We start from the raw sequence: 21,516 nt of genomic DNA, 5'->3' as shown, positions 1-21,516 counted from the left end.
TGCAACTATCCTTTTGAATCCCTTTTCTCCAGGAAAAGGGCCTTAGTCATTATTTTCTGATGGAACCTTGTGCATTTATTGATCAAACCTTGTGTTCTTCCTGTTCATGCAGATGATTTTTGAGCTTTCCAGAAAGTTTCCATACTTTGGAGACCAGAAATGTACATGGCATTCAAAATAACCTTATGATGAAAGTAATTTGGCAGAGCCAAATAAAACTTCGACAATATTGTTCAAGAAACCTTGATATGTTAATAAATGTGCATTATTGCACATGATCATGTATTTTTTTTAAAACAACCAAATTCTGTAGTTTTTACCATGAAGATCAGGTGCATAAAGTTTGTGCATTTTATCAACAAGGTGACCAATATGATTTATTTTTAAACATTTAACACCTGTTTAACATCTAGTTGTGTCTCTGAGCATTCCTACATTCAACTGGAAAATATACCGATTGTGCTTAATTCTTGAACTGCAATAATATTTCTACCTCAGCCATTGCACTCCAATAGGCTCTTTACAATTGATTCAGCCATTGAGAGCCAATTAAATGAAACGTGTTCAGGAGAAACACTAATTTGTGCTTCAGCTAAAGCCAATCTCAGTTGGAATCAGGTTTATTTTATGTAAAAGGTTGTAAGGTTGTGTTATTGTTCTGGGTGTTGGCTCATTCATTTCAACTAGAATTTATAATGTGTACTCCCAAGCATAAATGTGTTCTAAACAGAACTATATTAAGAAGGTAAATTATTTCTGTAAGAAAATGCAACATGTGAATTTGATTTTTTTTGTTTATAGTTTTTTCAAATCAATGCAAAGCTATTTGATCTAAATGCGGCACCATTTTATTTATATGTGGAATGATAAATGTCAGAATTTCTATTCAGAATATAAACATGCTGATAAAATGCTTTTTTTTTTTTAGCATTTCATGGGAGAAAGTGCATGAATAATGCAATATATATTGACCATTACAACTTAGTAACGTAGAACTGCTGATCTTGTTGAAAAAGACCAGAACTGTGTACACAATGTGTAATCCAATATAGAGACCAGATTTCTAACAGCTGTTGTCAGCAGTCGTTTTTCAAATTTGGCATCTTCTATAGACAAATGTTATTTAAATGCATAATTGATGTGTTTCTTATAAAACAGAATAATGAAGTTACAAATAAGCATTTGCATATAATAACTTGTATATTCATGCAAATAATTAACATCAGCACTTGTAATGTTGGCACCGATTCATCTAAAACACATCGGTAATGTTATGGAAAGATATGTTGTACTGTTTCTCTTAACAGTTTCTTGCACAGGATCTGTTAATGTTCACACTTAAAGTTACATTGATCCTGTTAAGGTAGACTTGGCATTTACATCCTCTATTATTTGGCTTACAGGATGGAACTGGATCTCTGAAACGTAGTGGTTCCTTCAGCAAGCTTCGTGCTTCTATTAGACGCAGTAGTGAAAAGCTAGTTAGGAAACTGAAAGGTGGCAGTCCGCGAGAAAATGAGCCCAAGAATTCTGGGTAATTATTAATTTCCTGATTTCTGCTTTAATTTGAAGTTTAAATTTTACACAATGTGAATAGGTTATTATGAAATATTTTATTTAGTAACGATTGCACGCACAACTTGTCTGTCATTGAAGACATAGAAACATAGAAAATAGGTGCAGGAGTAGGCCATTCGGCCCTTCGAGCCTGCACCGCCATTCAATAGGATCATGGCTGATCAGTCCTACTCAGTATCCCATCCCTGCCTTCTCTCCATACCCCCTGATCCCTTTAGCCACAAGGGCCACATCTAACTCCCTCTTAAATATAGCCAATGAACTGGCCTCAACTACCTGTTGAGGCCAAGATGCTGGAAGATTTGCATTTATGTGGTGCCTTTGTTTCGAGACCTCCTATTTCCCAAAGCACAACTATTTATCTATTAAATATTTTTTTTGAAAATGTATTCATCAGGTAAGGTAGAAAAACATGGTCTGAGAATTTGTGGCTGATTAGATAGTCCTAAATAAGTGAACAGTTGGATTCAGCTAAAAATGTCGTCGATAAGAGATGTTAGTTAATTTCTTAGAAACTTAGAAAATAGGTGCAGGAGGAGGCCATTCAGCCCTTTGAGCCTGCACCGCCATTCATTCTGATCATGGCTGATCGTCCCCTATCAATAACCCGTGCCTGCCTTCTCCCCATATCCCTTGACTCCACTAGCCCCTAGAGCTCTATCTAACTCTCTCTTAAATCCACCCAGTGATTTGGCCTTCACTGCCCTTTGTGGCAGGGAATTCCATAAATTCACAACTCTCTGGGTGAAAAAGTTTTTTCTCACCTCAGTCTTAAATGACCTCCCCTTTATTCTAAGACTGTGGCCCCTAGTTCTGGACGCGCCCAAAGTTGGGAACATTTTTCCTGCATCTAGCTTGTCCAGTCCTTTTATAATTTTATATGTTTCTATAAGATCACCCCCTCATCCTTCTAAACTCCAGTGAATACAAGCCTAGTCTTTTCAATCTTTCCTCATATGACAGTCTTCTTGGTTTCTTGGTCCTCCAAAATATTCCAAATGGAATTTAAACTGGAGGTGGTGGAGGGAGGATTTAAGCCAGAAAGGGTTATTGGGAAGAAAGAGCTACCTTAAATTTAGTTGCATCTGGTTGGGTAACTATAGTAGGGTGGAGATTATTCCATGCTTTAATTGTGTGGGGGAAGAACGAATTACTGTACACATCTGTCTTGGTAGCTGGAATCACAAATTGGATCGAATGCCCCGCCATCCCAGGGATCAATCTCGTGAACCTACGCTGCACTGCCTCAATCACAAGGATGTCCTTCCTCAAATTAGGAGACCAAAACTGTACACAATACTCCAGATGTGGTCTCACCAGAGCCCTATACAACTGCAGAAGAACCTCTCTACTCCTATACTGAAATCCTCTTGTTATGAAGGCCAACATTCCATTAGCTTTCTTCACTGCCTGCTGTACCTGCACACCAACTTTCAGTGACCGGTGTACAAGGACACCCAGGTCTCGCTTTACCTCCCCCTTACCTAACCTAACCCCGTTGAGATAATAATCTGCCCCCTTGTTTTTACCGCCAAAATGGATAGCCTCACATTTATCTATATTATACTGCATCTGCCACCCATCTGCCCACTCACTCAACCTGTCCAGGTCACCCTGCAACCTCCTAACATCCTCTTCACAGTTCACACTGCCACCCAGCTTTGTGTCATCCGCAAACTTGCTAGTGTTGCTCCTAATTCCCTCTTCCAAATCATTAATATATATGGTAAACAGTTGCGGCCCCAACACCGAGCCTTGCGACACTCCACTCTTATAATCTAAAAAATTCTCTTGGACTGTTACAAGATATTATCTAATTTCTGTAAAGCTTGCTTGATGCACACATGGGCATAACCCCCTGAAAGTTTAATTTTATCTGATTAACATGGATAGAAAAAAGTGATACAAGGCAGAGAGATTAGCGTTGAATATAGTGTTGTGGTTCACTGGAGGGTGTTAGTGTGTGAGAGCTGGCATTTGGCTTCTGTAAGGTATAGGTCAGTTCGTCAAACTGCAACAGCAACGTCCGTGTCAGCAGGTATGAATATATTGAGTTTCGTAAACTGACTGCTGTTAGTTCAAAATGGGTGGCACAGCGATAGAGTTGCTGCCTTGCAGCGCAGAGAGCCGGGTTAGATCCTGACTACAGGTGCTGTCTGTACGGAATTTGTACGTTCTCCCTGTGAGCACGCTGGTTTTCTTTGGGTGCTCCTGTTTCCTCCCACACACGAAAGACGTGCAGATCTGTACGTTAATTGGCTTGTGTAAATTGTCGCTAGTGTGTAGGATAGTGCCAGTGCCATGAGCCAGGTGGGCCACGAGCAAAGGCATTGTGACGTCATCAGCTGGCCAGCGGTTAGATGTGAAAAAAAAAGTCAGAATTGTGAATGACTTTAGTGAAAAAGTCGGGAAATAATTAACCAAATGTACAGATGATGGGGATTTTTGAAATCATGAGGTAAATCTCAACCGGAATGTCACCGTTTCGTCGTTGAGTTTGTGAGGAGATGTGAATCATAGGTGAAATCACACACACACACACACACACACACATACACACACACATACACACACACATACACACACACATACACACACATACACACACACACACATACACACATACACACATACACACATACACACATACACACATACACACATACACACACCACACACCACACACCACACACCACACACACACACACACACACACACACACACACTGATGATGCTCCGATTTTCGGAAGAGCGCGCTCACATCTCTGGCCGGCAGCGTTGTGAAAACCTGGAGATTTTTAAGTCGCTCTTTACTTTCAACACTTTTCATCAATATTATCCAGATGCACCAAGGGTAAAATTTTCAGATCATCAGTCCTTTAAACAATATTTTCTTCCCTTCCACTGCTGAAATTGATGACTGGAGGAGAATGGTTCACATTTTTAGCTGGCCTGCCCTTGCTTTACCCACGTAGCCTAATAATGTTAGTAATAATGCAGAATATTCAGCAGTTAAAGGTCACAAGACTGAGACCAATACTGTCCTTGTCTGATATCCATACACAAACCTATGAGGAAAAGTTCCTGCAAAGTGACAAGGAGTTAATTCTTTGAATTTGTCCCTCCACTTTCCCAACACTGACAAAAGTCACAGAATTCTTGTTTGATTCTGTCCTTTTTTGCTTAATTACCGTTTAATTTTTTTGTCGTGTAGAAATGAATATGTGCCAAACAATGTTAAAAGTAAATTTCAATGAATAGAACTACAATGAAAAGAACTACAAGTAAAATCCAAAGGGACCTGACTTAAATTTGTTATCCTGGAGCTTGTGTATTGTTAACTGAATTCATCTATGTTTCAGCGATTTAGAAGGTTTGCACTCCTGGTGTGGTAGTTTCAATATGTGCATATTGGAGGTTTCTTAAGTAAAAAAAAAAGAGCATGAATGTTACTATCAGTATATGGTCTTTGATTTATTTTACCAAATTGTGGAGAAAAATGGAAATATTATGACTATTCCATTGAGCCTATCAGTTTAACCAGAATTTTTGCAATAAGTCAATACAATAATTAAAAAAGAAAAGCGTTTAATTATGTTCTTGCTTGTGCTTGTATTTATACTTTGTCCTTTATTTGCGATCTAAGCCTTTTTTTTAGCTGAGCCACTTTTATCATTTTCAGCAACGTTTTGTAAATTAGATTTTTATATTTTAGATGTATTTACATAGGTATTCCTACAACAAAACTTCATTCTGTTGTAGAGTACCGTCAGCTATCCATTTCCCTTATGCATTCAGAAAAGAGCCTTAAGGTGAAGTTCCTTGTGCACAGCTAGATGGATACATACTGCCACTGAACTGAACAATGCTGCATTTAGCCTGCCTGCTTCTCCCTGTTTTAAAGATAATTGCATACTGGACCCAGAAAAATAATCTGGTATCTTCATCTCTTTATAATCTGTTATTTAACATTATTTGTTGTATTTGTTCTAGATTTTTAGTAAAAAGGGCTTGTACTTTTTTATGTCCAGTCTGGCTTTACACATTAATTGTATGAGATTATTAGTAGCAATTCTAAGTTACAGAATTAGTTTGTGTTATTTACACCAATTAAAGTATATTAGTTGAAAAATATTAAGGAATTGGACAGTAAGGAACCAAAATGAAAAGCATAAAAAAACTGGAGGAAATCTGAAATAATAACTGAAGATACTGAAAAGTAAGATAATATCTGCGATAAGAGAATCAGAGTTAACATTTCAGGTTAAAGACCCTGCGTCAGAATTAGCTTTAAGATGCAGAAAGTGTGGGAGAGGGAGAGGAAAGGGAATATTTCTGAAAGAATGGGAGCAGGATTGACATGAGGAGAGGTTCTAGATGAGGTCATCCAGAGTGGATTAATGGAGCCAGTTAGAAAGTGAGAATACAAACAAAAGCAATGAAACAAAGGCAGTTAGAGAATGAGATCACAGATGCCAAAGTTTGGAAGTGCAGAGTCAACTGTGTTAATGCAACAGGGAAAACAGAGCCAGGATCACAGATGGACACCGCACAGCAGAATTCATAGTTTCAAAATCTGGCAGAGAAAGAGAATAACCTTAAGTTCAGAAGGCCGCAGTGTGCCCTGAGCAAAGATGAGGTGCTTTTCCTCTAGTATGTGTAGGGCCTTGTTGGAGCACTGCAGGAGGTCACAAACAGAAAGGTCAGAGTGAGAGAGAGAATAAAAGTAGGCAACAAGAAGCAGCTCTAGATCGAGAAAGAGCTATCAATCTGTCAATCCTTTCCGTGTTGTGAGTTCTGAAAGAGGTGCACTATCTTAACAGCACCCGCCTGAACAAATTGCAGCCTTCCAGACCCTCTTCATTCTACAACCTCAGCTAACATATTTTCTCAATCAGTATGGTCAGTTCTGCTGCTCCCCATCCATGTACAAGATGATCTCAGCTCCTCCCGTTAGCACAGTCTGACTCGTGTTCTACAGTTCCGCATTTCCCAATTTTTCTTTTCCTTTGTGTTCTCTGTCTAACTGCCCTGATTTTCAGATTTTGTTCCTAGTCCGGTTGCACAGAAACAGGCTCTTCAGCCCACCATGTCCTTGCCAACCATCAATTCTATGTTAATCCCATTTATCAGCACTTGATCTAGTGTACATTTGGATACCTCACAAACATCATGTGTAAATCTTTGTATGTGCCTGCACCACCTCAGGCAGTTTATTTCAGATTCCAATCCGCAACGTCTGGGTGGAATATATTATTTCTCTGATCCCCTCCAAAGCTCTTACCGTAAAACTGTGCCCTCCAGGTACCTTTTTGATACCACAGTTGTAGGGAAAGATTTCCTACCCGCTGCCCTATTTTATGCACCTATTGATTTTGCGTACCTTTATTAGGTCCCCCGTCAGACGTCTCTGTTCTAAGGCTATCCAGTCTCTCCCCATAACAGAAATCAAGAATCTCTTCTGCACTCTTTAACTGCTCCCAATAACTCAACTGAATGCTCTTGTTGATAGCTTATCCCCATGGCATACCTTGCCTCGCCCTATCCTTTTGTCCTATGCATCCCTCTCTTACCCTTTCCACAACTTAAAACTGGCTAGATTTTTTTCCATTCCATTTGCACAACTTTTTTTTCCCCACAGACCCTGCCTGATGTGCTAAGTGTTTCCCACAGCTTCTGTTTTATTATTAGTAAAGAAGCAAAATAGTGCCTGTTTGCATCACTGAAATTTGTGATATTGTGAAACAATCTCCAGTGTAAATGAAGCGAGTCATTTGAAAGTGGTCAGAGTAATAACACACTAAGCAGACTTATGACGGTGTGAAAGCAATAGAGGACGTTTTGTCAAACCTTTTTCACCGATCAACAGTTACACCTAGTGAATAAATAATCACTTCAGTATTTAATTACACATCTAAACAGCCATAATATAAAAATCTTCCTTCATATTCCACACGGTTTTATTCCCCCACTGTAATATTCTCTTAATAATTCTTGTGATGGAGCTGCAGGACCAACAAAGGAATTGGATTTTAGCATTTTACTCAAAATGTAGCAGTGCTTAGATATAGCATAGGAGTAATATCAAGGAACTCGCTAAAGACATGAACAATTAAATTTGTGCCCCAAACCTTGTTGAATTGATAAGTTTTTGTAGAGTATATATTATTTAAAATACCAATGAGATGTATAAAACACTTTATATTAGTCTTTCATTAAATTAGGCAGAACCACAGATTGTAGTTTGATATCTTTCTTGTGCTGCGAATCTCATCCGATCTGATCTAATTCCCCCCCCCCCCCCCCCCCTCTCACAATCTCTGTTTAATGTGCATGTGAAAAAGACATGGTCATTTCCACTTTCACCGTGGAGCATTGGATTAATTATCAGAATTGGATTGTTGGTGAAATGTCAGTGTCCTGTTTATTTTAAATGATTGATCCAATAAACAACTTCAATGCTTTAAGTAGTCTTCCCCCTATGAGAAAGATTTAATAAATATAGAATACCTTTTCTTGCCTTTAGGAATACTCATAACCAGGTGCCAGTTCTCTTAGCAAAGGACGATATTTTGTGCTGTATGCAATTACACACGCTCGACTAATTCTCCATTGCTTTACCTCATTTTGAATATGTAGAGTGCTTATGTATGGAAACCAATGCATACGTAATCAGTCATTGGGAAGCTATCAGAATAAAATCAAGTCCAACTCTATTTTTCCTCTTCCTCCACAGTTAAGACGAATTAATAGGAAGAAAAATAGAAAACTTGTCAGTGTTCATTATGTAACAGCAGAGTGCAATTTCTGTATAATCTTCCCAAGATATTCAGAGGGGCAGCTGCAGGGGCAATTTATATTTTAATTTTCCCTCTGAAAAATGTACTTATTTTGATGTTGTGCGTTTTTAAAACATATTTGACCCACATTACATGGTGCCCATATATTTAGTGAAAGGCTGACTGCAACTGTTTGAATAAGAGCAATCTACTTAAAATGTTGTTGACATGGAAAATGTCTTTCATCAAATTGATGTATTAAGTTGTGTGGGATGTTCACTCTGAAATGGTTAAGCCGTAATGCAACATTTATATATTTTATGGAGGTGCCTTTGTTTTAGAGAGTTGTTGTGTCACTAAATTGTTCACTACATTTTAGTTTTTAACTATTAAATACTGGTTAGCTAATTGTGAACATCAATGCTTCAGTTTTTCATTATTAAACTCAAGTTTAGTACAGATTCTATTTTTTTACAACCATTGAAGTATCTACCTATTTTGTAGTTTTTTGAGTACTGATATTACAGTGAATGGTATTACATTGAATAACATTACAATAGCATTCAAAAAGTCATACAAAAAAGATTACAAGTTGGTTGAATGGGACCAGAATTTGTTTTTGTATTTCTGTGACGGAAAGTGACCCCTAAAACACTCTACATGCCAGCAGTCGTGTAATTTCTGAGGGCGATATGGGGGGGAGGGGGGAATACAGATCAAAGAGAAATTTTAAACAAATTTGGGGGGAAAGGAAAATAATTGGAAATACCATGACCTACTTAGTTCCAATTAAGAATGAGTTCTATAGTTTAGCTATGATCCTCTGATACATTCAACCCATATCCTACCAATCTATTTATACAGTGATATTAGACTTCTCCAGGTACTTGTCCACTTTGAACATTTATGGCAAAAATTCTTCCTCTACATGTGTCAGTCATTGTTTGACCAATGAGCATTTTGTACTGTTTCGTCCCTTCCCCTCCACCCAAGTGTTTAAATCTAAGACTTATCATTTCTTGATTGATGGCAGAAAAATTGTATATTGTTACAATGAGCAAGGGAGACTGTTTCTGGCATCTTACGTCGTGTCCAAATGCTTTCTGTTATTGAGGTAAAACGTGTAAATTAACTCTAAATTATGTAATTTTGCTAACATTTACTGAAGGATTACTGTTCCTTTAAGTAAATAGCTGCTTTGAATACCCAAGGTATTGAATTATTGAAGAAGGAACAATTTGAATTAAGAACATTCTGGGCAAGTGTATGCAGTATTAAAAATGAAACTGGACTAATGTATAACAAGTGAAATTGAATTAATCATTTGTCGCGCACACACATACTTCTAACATGGTTTAATTTTTGAATTTAAATTGTTAGAGTCCAGCATAAAAACATTTGACTACCCGTGTTCATCAAATTTCCATTTGGCATTTGTGATAACTTACCTGAAGCGTTAACAATGTTTGTGTGTCCTGTGGTTGACTTTCGCAAGCTTCAAGCCCATAGTAGTCTTCCAACCAAAGTGGTTTGTCTTAGTTGGATGAGCCTGTTAAGTTGTCAGATGGCTCGGTGCATTAAGTAGAACAAAGGTGTTTACTGGGATGCAAGGAGGAAAAATAATAATTATTTTGTTTGAAGAACCTTTCCAGTCTTCTAGATCATGGAATGTGTAATGGTCTTTGGCCCTGACTCTAATGCTGTCTCAGGGAAATCTTGAAATATTTTGAAGCGAAGAAATATTGCTGAGGTATGTACACATGCCTGATCAAGGCTTGGCATAATAAGTTTTGATGCTAAGAGAGATCACATAATTTCAAATCAGTATTTTCAATAGTACTATGACGTACAGAGGAAGAATATGCAGAATTCTTCAAATGTATTGAGGGTACTAAAAATAACATTAATTTTGAACGCTCGTCTTCTGTGAAATGTTTGGATAAAGTTTTCAGCATTTTATTTGTGCTTGATTGCCACAGCGCTGCTTGAGCACGTCTTTCTAACACTTATGAGCTTGAGCTTTTGCTTTTGCAATTTCTTTTATTGATATTGGCTGCAAAATATATTTAGATTATAGTTAAGAGACAACGGTAAATGATTTGACTAAAGTAAGATCAATATAAACTGCTCGACTATATAATTTCAAGCAAATAATCTTTAAACAAGATGATTCTAAAAATATGATGCAAAACCAAATCATTTTGGAATAAAGTTTAAAAGTGACTTGTTCCTTATGGGAAGAAAATGTCTGAGACTTCTAATTCTGCCGGGAGAAGCATTTTATTAATTGGGGATAGAATATGATACTATGCTTTAATATATGTGTGCTTTCTCTTTGAGCTGTAGTTTGCAGTAATTCTGATTGGTTTATCCTTGCATGTCACTATCATGGTTGCAGCATGAAGCGTGCCAACTCTTTGAATGTACTTAACACAGGGGGCAAGGCTACTGAAGATCTTTTCCAAGTAAGCCTTATGTGTTTTTTCACCACTTAAGTGGCAGAGACTGAGCTAAAGAATTTTATAAGATGTTTCTCTTTTTTTAACTAGTCTTTTATTGATGCCAACTAATTGCATTTGTATGTATGCTTTTGGGAGAATTTTTGTTTTTCACCATTTTTATGGAAATAATTTTTTTACACGAGAATTAAATTGTCTTTATGTCGCATTTAATTTCTGCTGGCATAATATAAGACACTGCTACTCCCACCAAAGTTTTCCACTTGTTTAGTATCTTAATGCCCCTGTCCCACTTAGGAAACCTGAACGGAAACCTCTGGAGACTTTGCGCCCCACACAAGGTTTCCGTGCGGTTCCCGGAGGTTTTTGTCAGTCTCCCTAATGGTCGAAAGTGGTTTCCGCTTCTTCTATGTTCTATGGAAGAAGCGGAAACCATTTTCGACCATTACGGAGACTGACAAAAACCTCCGGGAACCGCACGGAAACCTTGGGTGGGGCGCAAAGTCTCCAGAGGTTTCCGTTCAGGTTTCCTAAGTGGGACAGGGGCATAACTCTATTACATGTTCTATAGAATGCTGAAGTGATATAGAGCACCATGTATACTAATGGTGCATTAGTATTAACATACCTGTAATTCTCTCCAATGAAGAAATGTTTCAAACTTTTGCGACCACTAAATTTAACAGCATGGCATGGATTTAAGCCTGAATGCTCTCGGTCTATACCAACTTCAGCATTCTGCATTATACAACTTTTTAAACTAACAACTGATAAAGTAGCCTTGATTAAGTGTTAAAATTTATACATTTTACTAATTGCTAGTTTACCTGTGGGATAATTAAAAAAAGTAAGAGCTTTTATTAGCCAGAATATTTTACCTTTGCTTGTGGTTTACTGCACGGATGCATACTGGTCCTCTCTAATCTTTGTGTATTAACATATGCATTATAATGGGCATGCATAGCAGAGCAATTTCCAGCTTCCTACTAACTACTACTTGCTTTAGGGGTCTATTGCATCTCACCGGCATTACTTAAAAAGCTTACACAACTCAAGGCAAAAAAAAGCACTGTATCATGTAATAATTGCTAAGGGATGTTTGGCTGTTGTTAGTTGAGAAACACAAATTATATGCACAGTTTTGTCAACAAAGTTAAGTATCCTGGAAGTAGCCCATTTTAAAAGAAAATGGATCATTGTGGAGAAACAAAGGATCTAATCAATACATTGGCTAGTTCGTGCTAGTCCAAAAAAAAAGATTAGATGTAAAAACAAAAAACTGCAGATGCTGGTTTATAACAGATAGACACAAAGTGCTGGAGAAACTCAGTGGATCAGGTAGCATCTTTGGAGAAAAACAATGGGCGACATTTTGGGTTGGGACCCTACCTCAGACTCTGAAGAAGATTCTTCAGTCTGAAGAAGGGTCCCGGCCAGAAAACCCACCCATCCTTTTTCTCCAGAGATGCTGCCTGACCCGCTGAGTTACTTTGTGTCTAAAATAGATATTGGGAATTGAACAATAAGATTATAGTTAGACTTCTCCGAGTTACCCATCGCCCCAACCGCAATGGAACTTTTCAAGAATCCTAGCTTTTTAAGTGATATATAAGCAAATTAGCTGAAAGCCAGGCCTTGATTTTGAAGACCTTTTGGCTTTAAAAAAAATTGTTCAAAATATGTTGCCATATTTTACATTGGCCACCTTAGGGTGTTGTTATTTTTCACTGTAGTAGCTTTGGGCAACAATTCAACTCTCTAGTTTAGTAGCAGGCACGACACTGGTAGCAGGCTAAAAGTTTGCAAAGAAAAGCAGAATTGGCTATCAGTATTTTAAAAGAAATCTCGCAAATTGTGGTCATAACCCACATTCAGATTGCCATTTTTGAAATGGTCAGTCACAGGATGTAGGTCAATGGCCTTCCAGATTATTAAAAATAAGAGCAGATGGATGTGGGTGTAACATTTTGGCATAGTTTTGTAATTGGTGGAGAGATTGGATACAGTAAGTAGGATTAAATGATTTATACTCTAGTTGGACGTAACAAGTTGTATACCCGGCAAACATCTTTGGGAGCATGGTTTCGCCCAACCCACGTCTACTATAGACCTGATGTTTTTGAAGTAAGATACCTCAGCTGGGTATATGTGACATTCATAATATGTGGATGCTGGGGTTCCAGTACCTATAAGGAGGGATGAGTGGAGCATGTTTGCAGGACATTCTGGAAATCACAAGAAAAGTCTTACCATTTAATTAGGAGGGAAGCTTCACAGGTTGAGGTGGTGTTATCAGATCTACTATTAGGATTGTGGAGATTGGGATAATTACATCAGTATTTGGAAAGGAAGGAAAGATCACCTGAGGATTTTGTAGTAGTGGGGACACTTTCCAGGCTCACAAGCCACACAGAACCATTCGTTTTCTGCAGCTGCCTGCTTCCATCTCTGCTTGGATTCCCCAGTCTTAGGAAATGTGACTGATTTGTGTTAACATGAAGTAAGAATTTCAAATGCATAGGGAATCTGATTTCAATGTACATTAAAAAGATATACTGTTTTATACAGAAGTAGGCACTGCAACTTTCTACTGTAAAAAATAGTAATGTCTGTCATGGTGGGTCGGAGCACATTTTATGACTTTAAATTCTTAATATTCCTTTTGTCACACATTAGTTGTAGGCTATTGAGACTCTGACATTAGCTTTTACTTTAGAGCAAGCATCAATCACCCTTTCACATTAGTTCTAAGTTATCTCATTTTCTCATTCTACACACTAGGGGCAGTTTACAGAGGCCAATTAACTTACAAACCCACTTGTCTTTGAAATGTGGGAGGAAACCGGAGCACCCAGAGAAAACCTGCACGCTCACGGGGAGAACATGCAAACTCCGTACAAAAAGCTCCCTTAGTCAGGATCGAACCTGGATCTCTGGCACTCCAGACGTTTGTCATACGTTCATGTGATAGGAGCAAAACTAGGCCATTTGGCCCATCAAGTCTACTCCACCATTCAATCATAGCTGATCTATCTCTCCTCCCTAACCCCATTCTCCTGCCATCTCCCCATAACCCCTGACACCCGTACTAATCAAGAATCTTATCTATCTCTGCCTTAAAAAATATCCATCGACTTGGCCTCCACAACCTTCTGTCGCCTTGAATTCTTTGAAAAGAATTGTCTATTCTAGCTGTATATCATCAAAAGTATAGAAATGATAAAAGACCAAAAGTTGTCGCTGGGAAAAGACCAGTATAGTTGTCGCTGGGAAAAGATTACTGTCAAAAGGCCTATTCGAAAAGATGCACGTTTTATAATGATGCCCTCTACTAAATTAGGTGCTTATTTTGAGATGGATTTCTTCGAGTAGTATTCTGGAAAGAATGTTGAATGGTGGTATCAATGTGTTGAATTCATTTGTACAATTGAATGTGGTAATTCAGTTCCTGAATTATGATCCTGATTTTATTTTCTCTTTGCCTAAAAGCTCTCAAGTGATGGATATTTAGTATACAAATAACAACATAAATATTTCAATAACCACATTTTTTTACTCTTCCTGTGAAATTAATGCATCAGTACTGTTTCCATAGCTCTAAGGTTGGAACAAAATAGAATAAGCCAGTTCAGTATTCCGACTGCGCATGCACAGGTCATGGATCGCTCGGGATAAACACTTTTGGTGGCCGTGCCGCTGCATGGGTGCAGACCTGCGTCTCGTCCCCTAACCAGCTGCCTCTGGGCCGTCGCCGGCCTCGGGCCGCCGGGAGCCGGACAGGAGCGGAGCGCCTGCTCCAGCTCGGCTCTGCCTGTCCTGCAGGTGGTGCGGAAAAGAAGCAACAACTCCAGCTCAACCCCGCCCATCCCGCCGGCGGGTCAGGCAGAGTCGAACTGGGACCGGCGCCTCCCCTCCTCGTTGGCTGCGGGCCTGGGCCGACCTCTGGATAGAAGACCCTCCTTCAGACTTCCCACACATTAGACTTTTACGCCGTGGTTGGGATGGATGGGAGCGGGGATTTCCACGGGCGCAAGGAACAAATGACCTAAAGTTTGCGTTGAGTGAACTGAGTGTTCTTAACGTCCTTTCCATACACTGCCGTTTTGTGAGAGTGGTTGGATCCCCCCTTCAGCTCAGCCAACGTCGGTCACACTACCCAGACACCCGGCAGGGGATCAGGAGCTGATGTGAGGCATCGGCGATGCTCTGGAATACTATTCGGCCGCCGCCGAGTAACGGGGTCGAGGAAGCAGCACCCGATCCGGGGAGCAGTTCTTCCAGCAGAGAGGCACCAGCTACTGCGGGCCGCTCACCTGTCGGGCGCTGACTCCTCAATCCCGGGGATCCAAACACTCACAAAACGCCTATTGAACCATTGGCAGAAAGTGTTAGAGCCCACTCAGAAATATATGGGTATAATACTAAAAATACAGTTAATAAAATTTCTTTATATGCAGATGATGTGTTACTATATATTACAAATCCAGAAACCAGTATTCCAAACTTGTTAAATTTTATAACTCAATTTGGCTCATTTTCGGGATATAGAATTAATTGGAATAAAAGTGAAATTATGCCAATAACGGAACTTAACATATAGCAACAATCTCCCTTTAAAATAGTCAATGAAAAATTTAAATATCTAGGAATTTATGTGACCAAGAAATATACTTCTTTATTTAAACTAAATTTTCCGCCTTTATTTAATAAACTGCATAAGAATATTGAATATTGGAAAACACTTCCCATCTCAATGCTCGGTAGAATTAATGCCGTAAAAATGATTTTTCTTCCGCAATTATTATACCTTTTTCAACCATCTCCCAACATTATACCTTTTTCAATACATCTCCCAACATTTTTTTTTTTAAGTTGATTCTATTGTCACAAGCTTTATTTGGGATTATAAGAACCATAGTATAAGTAAAAAACATTTATGTAAATCCAAGACGAATGGAGGATTAGTTTTACCAAATTTTTTATTTTACTTTTGGGCAGTTAATATTAAAAATAAGAACTTTTGGTTGGAAGATATGGATCAGCAACCAGACTGGTTAAAGATGGAAAAGGAAGATTGTTTGCCTTTTGAAATTGCCTCGATTCTGTTAGCTCCCACAAAACTGAATTAAAAAAACCTATAGTGAAAATCCTATAATATACTGTGGTTTACAAATTTGGAAACAACTAAAAAAGACATTAAAATTGGATAATTTATCACTCTCCCCGTTGTAAATAATCCTTCATTTAAACCTGTGTTGGATAAAGGCTTTGTACAATGGAAAAATTATGTAATTAAAAAGGCGGGACATCTTTATAGAAAAGGTATTTTTCTTTCATTTCAGGAGTTACAACAGAATTATGGACTACATTCAAATAATTTATTTAGATATTTACAACTTAGAGATTATGTTAAATCACATACACAAGAATACAGAACTAGAGAGCCAGAGACTCTTGATGAATGTTTGAATAAACATCCTAATACAGATAAATTAATATCTCACATTTATAATACTCTTTTAGATAGTGAGATCCCGTCGACGAAATTATATAGACAAGCACAGGAAAATGAATTAGCTCAACCTATAACGAAAGATATTTGGGATGAAAGTCTACAACACATACTGTACATCAATGATCGTTAAATGACAGACATTCTTTAATACAATTTAAAGTACTACATAGATTGCATTATTCTAAAACAATATTAAATAGAATTTTTCCAAATATCTCCCGTCTGTGACAAATGTCAATATTCAGCGGCTAATTTAACCCATACTTTTGTAAATTGCATAAAAATAAAAAATTTCTGGAAGGATATTTTTTAAATTATTTCCGAAGTTGTTAATATCCAACTGAATCCCAACCCTAAACTAATAATACTAGGAATATCAGAACAATGCCTAAAACTTACCACAAGCCAAAGAAATTTCCTTGATTATAGTATAATAATTGGGAAAAAATTAATATTAAAATTTTGGAAAAACCCAATAACCCCCACAATTAACATGTGGATCATGGAGATGTCGGAGACCTTACATTTGGAAAAAATTAGACTTGTCTTAATTGACAAACCAGAAGTATTTGCTAGAATATGGTCTCCATTTATAGATTATTTTAAGGGGTAGACTGGTCCAGCGCGAGCCTGACTGAAACTTGAATCCAGGATTAGATGAATAGTTACGTTTTATAACTTACGGACCTATCTCCTAAGCTATATTATTGATAATTTACTCTTTTTAAAAAAAAATAATTTTCTCTTCTTTTCTTATCTATAAATAAAAATAAACAATTAGAAGCAGTGTTAATACGTAATTGATAAATGAGGACCCCAGAAATTTTGATAGCTGGGACCCTGGGACCCCAGATACTAATAATATGTAATCGTTAAACAAAGTCTGTATTAGTTTTGATCATGATATGCATATGCTTCTAATAAAAAATATTATTAAAATTTTTTTTTTAAATGCCGGTGTACGACGAGGACGGTAAGAACACTCAGTTCACTCAACGCAAACTTTAGGTCATTTGTTCCTGGCGCCCGCGGAAATCTCCAGCACGGTCGAGACGAGGGGGTTCTGAAGTCGCATTCTCTCGATTGAGGACAGTTTCTCGACTCCTAGAAGCAATGAGCCATGGCTTTACCAGTGGTTGTCTGTCTACCTGAAACCTCTCTCCCCCACCTTTCACCGTCTCCCACTCGCATCTGCCTCCCCTCTCTCTCTCGCTGTAACACCTTGCTCTCCCCCGCTACAAGGCACCCTGTTCGCTTTTTTAAATTCTCGAATGACCTTTGCCAAATCCCATGATTCCTTGTGTTTTTCGGAATACCGAACTGGCTTATTTTGCAGACACTACCTAAATTGAAACTTTGAGGATGGTCTTGATGGTTAGTTTGTTCATACCAACTTCTCTCGTTCCATTGACACCTCATTAAAAAGAAGAAATGAACAATATTAAAGTTGATCACAATGTTTTGAAGCATTTGTTTTACAATATAAAATGTTATTCCACAGGTGACTAAGCAATTAGTATTTCTGGATTATTATTTGATTAACAAAAATATGCATCCTTTTATCATTTTTTGGTGCCCTTTTAATTAAACGTTTCACAATATTGCTATAACTTTTAAACATTTGTGCCTCGTCTTGACCATTGTTGCACAGGTATTTACTGGTGTTCAGAGAATCATTTTCACTATATTCTGCATAAACAATATTCAAAATTATGGTTACAATTGATATTAATCATTGACAATTCTATATATAAGTAATATTTTCACGCTTGAACAATTTTTTGCAGTCAAAGTTGAAATGCTAAGAAATTCCATGTGATTTACAATCATTTGATATATGCAGGTTTGAATAATATTTAAGAAAATCCTTGATGCTTTTAGCATTGATGCTTTTCATGATAAAATCACTAATGCAAATATCTTTTTATGTTCCAAGCACTAATCCTTTAAGAATATTGACATAATCAAGAAATTACTGGGCATTACATTTATTGATATTATTATGGTCTATATCTACAAATTGGTGACTTTTTTTTCTTGCTTTTAAACTGCAGCAGCGAAATTATCGTCTAACAGAATCCAGAACTTTGAGTGTCAGCCATGATGACCTGTTACATTGTGAATCACAAATTGGCACAAACTAGACTCTTCGGGTAAAAGAACAAGAAATCACTATTTCTACAATTATAGCTTTTTGATATTAAAACCTTGGTTTATTATGCTGTATAAATACTTCAGATATTGTTTCCAAGCATAAAGTGTATGTTACAACAATGGGTTTTCAATATTTGATACAATATGTGAATTATTACAATGCCGATAATATCAAAGAGAATTTGTTTTAAAGAACGAAATAAATGCCACAACTGAGCTGGTTTTGGATAATGTGGGTAGAAATTACTTTTGTTAGATTTGTACAGTTAAATTTATCTTTCTAAGTAGGATCGCCTGTAAACCACTTTTACTAGCAACTTCTGGTAAAGACCACCCCAATAAATTTTAACATTAGATGTGGCTTATTCATGCCTGATGCCTAATATTTATCTTCATTTAGTGAATAACCTGGTGTATCAGGCTGACTAATGATTGACAGATCAATAATAAACCATAAATATTGACAATATAAATATGTTGAGGTACTTGTACAATCCTCAGTACTCTGACTATACTACTAACTTGCACTATATTTCTTTCAAATTGGGAAAAAAAGATGCTGCTAATGTGTGCGGAGGTCACTTTCATTATAAAGTTTTTATAATACCTCTCAGCAATTTGACATGGGAACTTTACAAAATAAATAACAAAATATACCAAATGGTGGCATAAAAATCTATCCGTTGCCTTAAATGAGTACGTGATACAGTAAGGAGTTTGGCTGTACTATGTTTCTTAAATTGGTCCCATTTAAATTAGATCTCAAAACGAAGTACATGTGCAAACTATATTTTTTTCAGTGCATGGAGGACTAATTTCTACCCTTTTGTGCCTGGCTGTGAAGTGAAATTTGAATTGCAAATTAGCTCTGAATGCTACATTGATTAAATTAAAAGTAAATAGTACAGAACTTGTTCTGTGTACTCTTCATTTTAAATGTTCTATTAAAAGAAAAAACATGATATATATTTGAAACTACAGATACTGGGTATGCAAAAAAATTAGTGACCAGTGAAACCGCAAGAGCTGTTAAGATTTTATGAATATATATTTTGAAATTAGGCCCTTTATGGTTAACCATCTTTCATTGAGTCATTATCTTGCACTTGTACGTATATTTACCACAATTCCTTTGTAAATGATTTTGTTATATTTAGGCAGTACCTGGAGTACTTCTTGTTTGCTTTTATAGTGTTATTATCATTCTTGTATTTTATATTTGTACATTAAAAGAAATTGTTTGCACATTCAAAAAATGACAAAATAGAATTACAAGTGAGAATTGAAATGTTAGTTTACAAACAAATAGAATGGTCAAAAGGTATGTAGATTCTTAATTCCATCAAAAGGTTTACATGTGGTTCTACAAGCACTTGAGTTTTTTCATATTACAATGATTGACTGACTGCATCAGCTATTAAAAACATCGCTATAAAATCCTCACTGTTTTGGTTACCATATTCTGAGCATTATAGCAGAAAAAATGGAAGAAACATTGAACAAGGCTACTAAAATTACAACTGGCTGTAGCTGCATGAAAATACCATTTACCCTTGTATTCCAACTTTTAGTCTTTAATTGAAGAAAGTGATGTACGTAATACATTTGTTATCCATGCAAAAATGCTGTGATACTGTGTAGTAAGATTTAGTATAAGGGTAATTTTGAACAAGCTTTGTTGAAGAGTTTGCATACAATAGAGATTTTTAGTTGTATATTGCACTTTCATTGGGGCAAGTCTGTGTTGCCATGATGTTGCATTTAATGTTTTAATACATTTCACCTGCAATTGTAGTAGTTTAATGTGCTACATATCAGTGGGTGAGATTATTCAGTTAAGAATATACTGTGTTGGTGTCATGGCTTTTGAGATATGTACATTGATATGTTGAATATGTTACAATATTTATGATCAAAATATGAAATATTCTTGGTGAGAAATAAATGAATTCAATTTTAAAGAGTCCTTTAAATAAAATGCAAGTACAAATTACCACTGTAAGAAAGCAGTTTTAAGTTGATAGCAGTTTATTTGAATTTTCCATTGTGCCAAATGTTATAAAATGTAAAGAAAAATTAGGTGAGAGGTGTTATAACTTTCCATATAACTAAGGGAAAGAGGGGTGGGGGAGGAGAGGAGAGAAAGAAGGCTGGGTGGGGGGGGGGGGGGGGTGGAGAGAGAAAGGGAGATGGGGGGAGAGGGAAAGAGTGGTGGGTGGAGGGGAAGGGAAAGGGGTGGGTGGAGGGAAAGGGGTGGGTGGAGGGGAAGGGAAAGGGGTGGGTGGAGGGGTGAGGGAAGTGGGGAGGGGGAGGGAGAGAAAGGAGGTGTGGGTTGGGGAGGGATAATGTTGGGTGGGAGGGATAGAGAGAAAGAGTTGGGGGGATAGAGAAAGATGGTGGGGAGAGAGAAAGGGATGTGGGGGAGAGAGCGTGGGGTCTGGGGGGGTTAGAGGGGAAATAGGGTTTTGGGGAGCGGAGAGATGGGAGGGAAAGGGGTGGGTGGGGATGGGGGAAGGGGTGGGTGGGGAGGGAAAGGGGTCGGTGGAGGGAAGGGGGGTGGGTGGGAAGGGAAAGGGGAGGAGGAAGACGGGAGGGAAAGGAGGGGAGGGGTACCAAGCTTTGTTGAATGAGGGTATAAAAGGGCATATAAGGAGCAGCATGGGGCACCAACTGGATGAAGCTACAATTCCAGAATGCACACATGCATGTTTTGGCAGAACTCAGCTGTATAATGCTGCCTCAGTTAATGAATGCTGGTGGACCATAACAACCAAGATGCTGATCTGTGAATTTTCCTATATTCATTGATAGAGCCCACCACGGATATGGTGGAAAGCTCATGTATTTGCAATCGTGTTCAGCAGAAACTGCTATATGCATAATCCATTTTAGCCTCTTGAAATCTAGAGGCCAGCTAGGTTAAATCAATACACGTGATCGTGTGCGGATGTGTCGTCGAGGGACGAGAAGCCGAAGCGAAGAAGTGGAAGCCAGATAACTGAACGGAAACAATGCCGAAAAGCCAAATAAC

The 21,516-nt window shown here is 37.7% G+C and overlaps 2 protein-coding genes across 8 annotated transcripts in view; one reads left to right on the top strand and one right to left on the bottom strand.

Moving 5' to 3' along the window:
• The window catches only part of klc1 (kinesin light chain 1), a 70,109-nt gene extending 49,631 nt beyond the window's left edge, over positions 1-20,478 (top strand). For 3 of the 5 annotated variants that reach the window (XM_033027063.1, XM_033027061.1, XM_033027062.1), the window contains exons 14-16: positions 1,404-1,534; positions 10,756-10,822; positions 18,386-20,478. In XM_033027063.1, the coding sequence (XP_032882954.1) occupies positions 1,404-1,534; positions 10,756-10,822; positions 18,386-18,475 (288 nt within the window). In that variant the 3' untranslated portion in view covers positions 18,476-20,478. Of the gene's footprint in view, positions 1-1,403; positions 1,535-5,340; positions 9,112-10,755; positions 10,823-18,385 lie in introns of those variants that run through there. The other 2 variants (XM_033027065.1, XM_033027064.1) reach the window with 2 other exon arrangements.
• The window catches only part of xrcc3 (X-ray repair cross complementing 3), a 28,647-nt gene continuing 24,192 nt past the window's right edge, over positions 17,062-21,516 (bottom strand). For all 3 annotated transcript variants that reach the window (XM_033027070.1, XM_033027067.1, XM_033027068.1), the window contains one exon: positions 17,062-17,745. In XM_033027070.1, coding sequence (XP_032882961.1) covers positions 17,675-17,745 — 71 coding nt within the window. In that variant the 3' untranslated portion in view covers positions 17,062-17,674. The remainder of the gene's footprint in view (positions 17,746-21,516) is intronic.

Source organism: Amblyraja radiata, chromosome 9 (genome assembly GCF_010909765.2).
Source record: "Amblyraja radiata isolate CabotCenter1 chromosome 9, sAmbRad1.1.pri, whole genome shotgun sequence".
Lineage (NCBI taxonomy): Eukaryota > Metazoa > Chordata > Chondrichthyes > Rajiformes > Rajidae > Amblyraja > Amblyraja radiata.
This window is presented reverse-complemented; position numbering and strand designations above follow the sequence as displayed.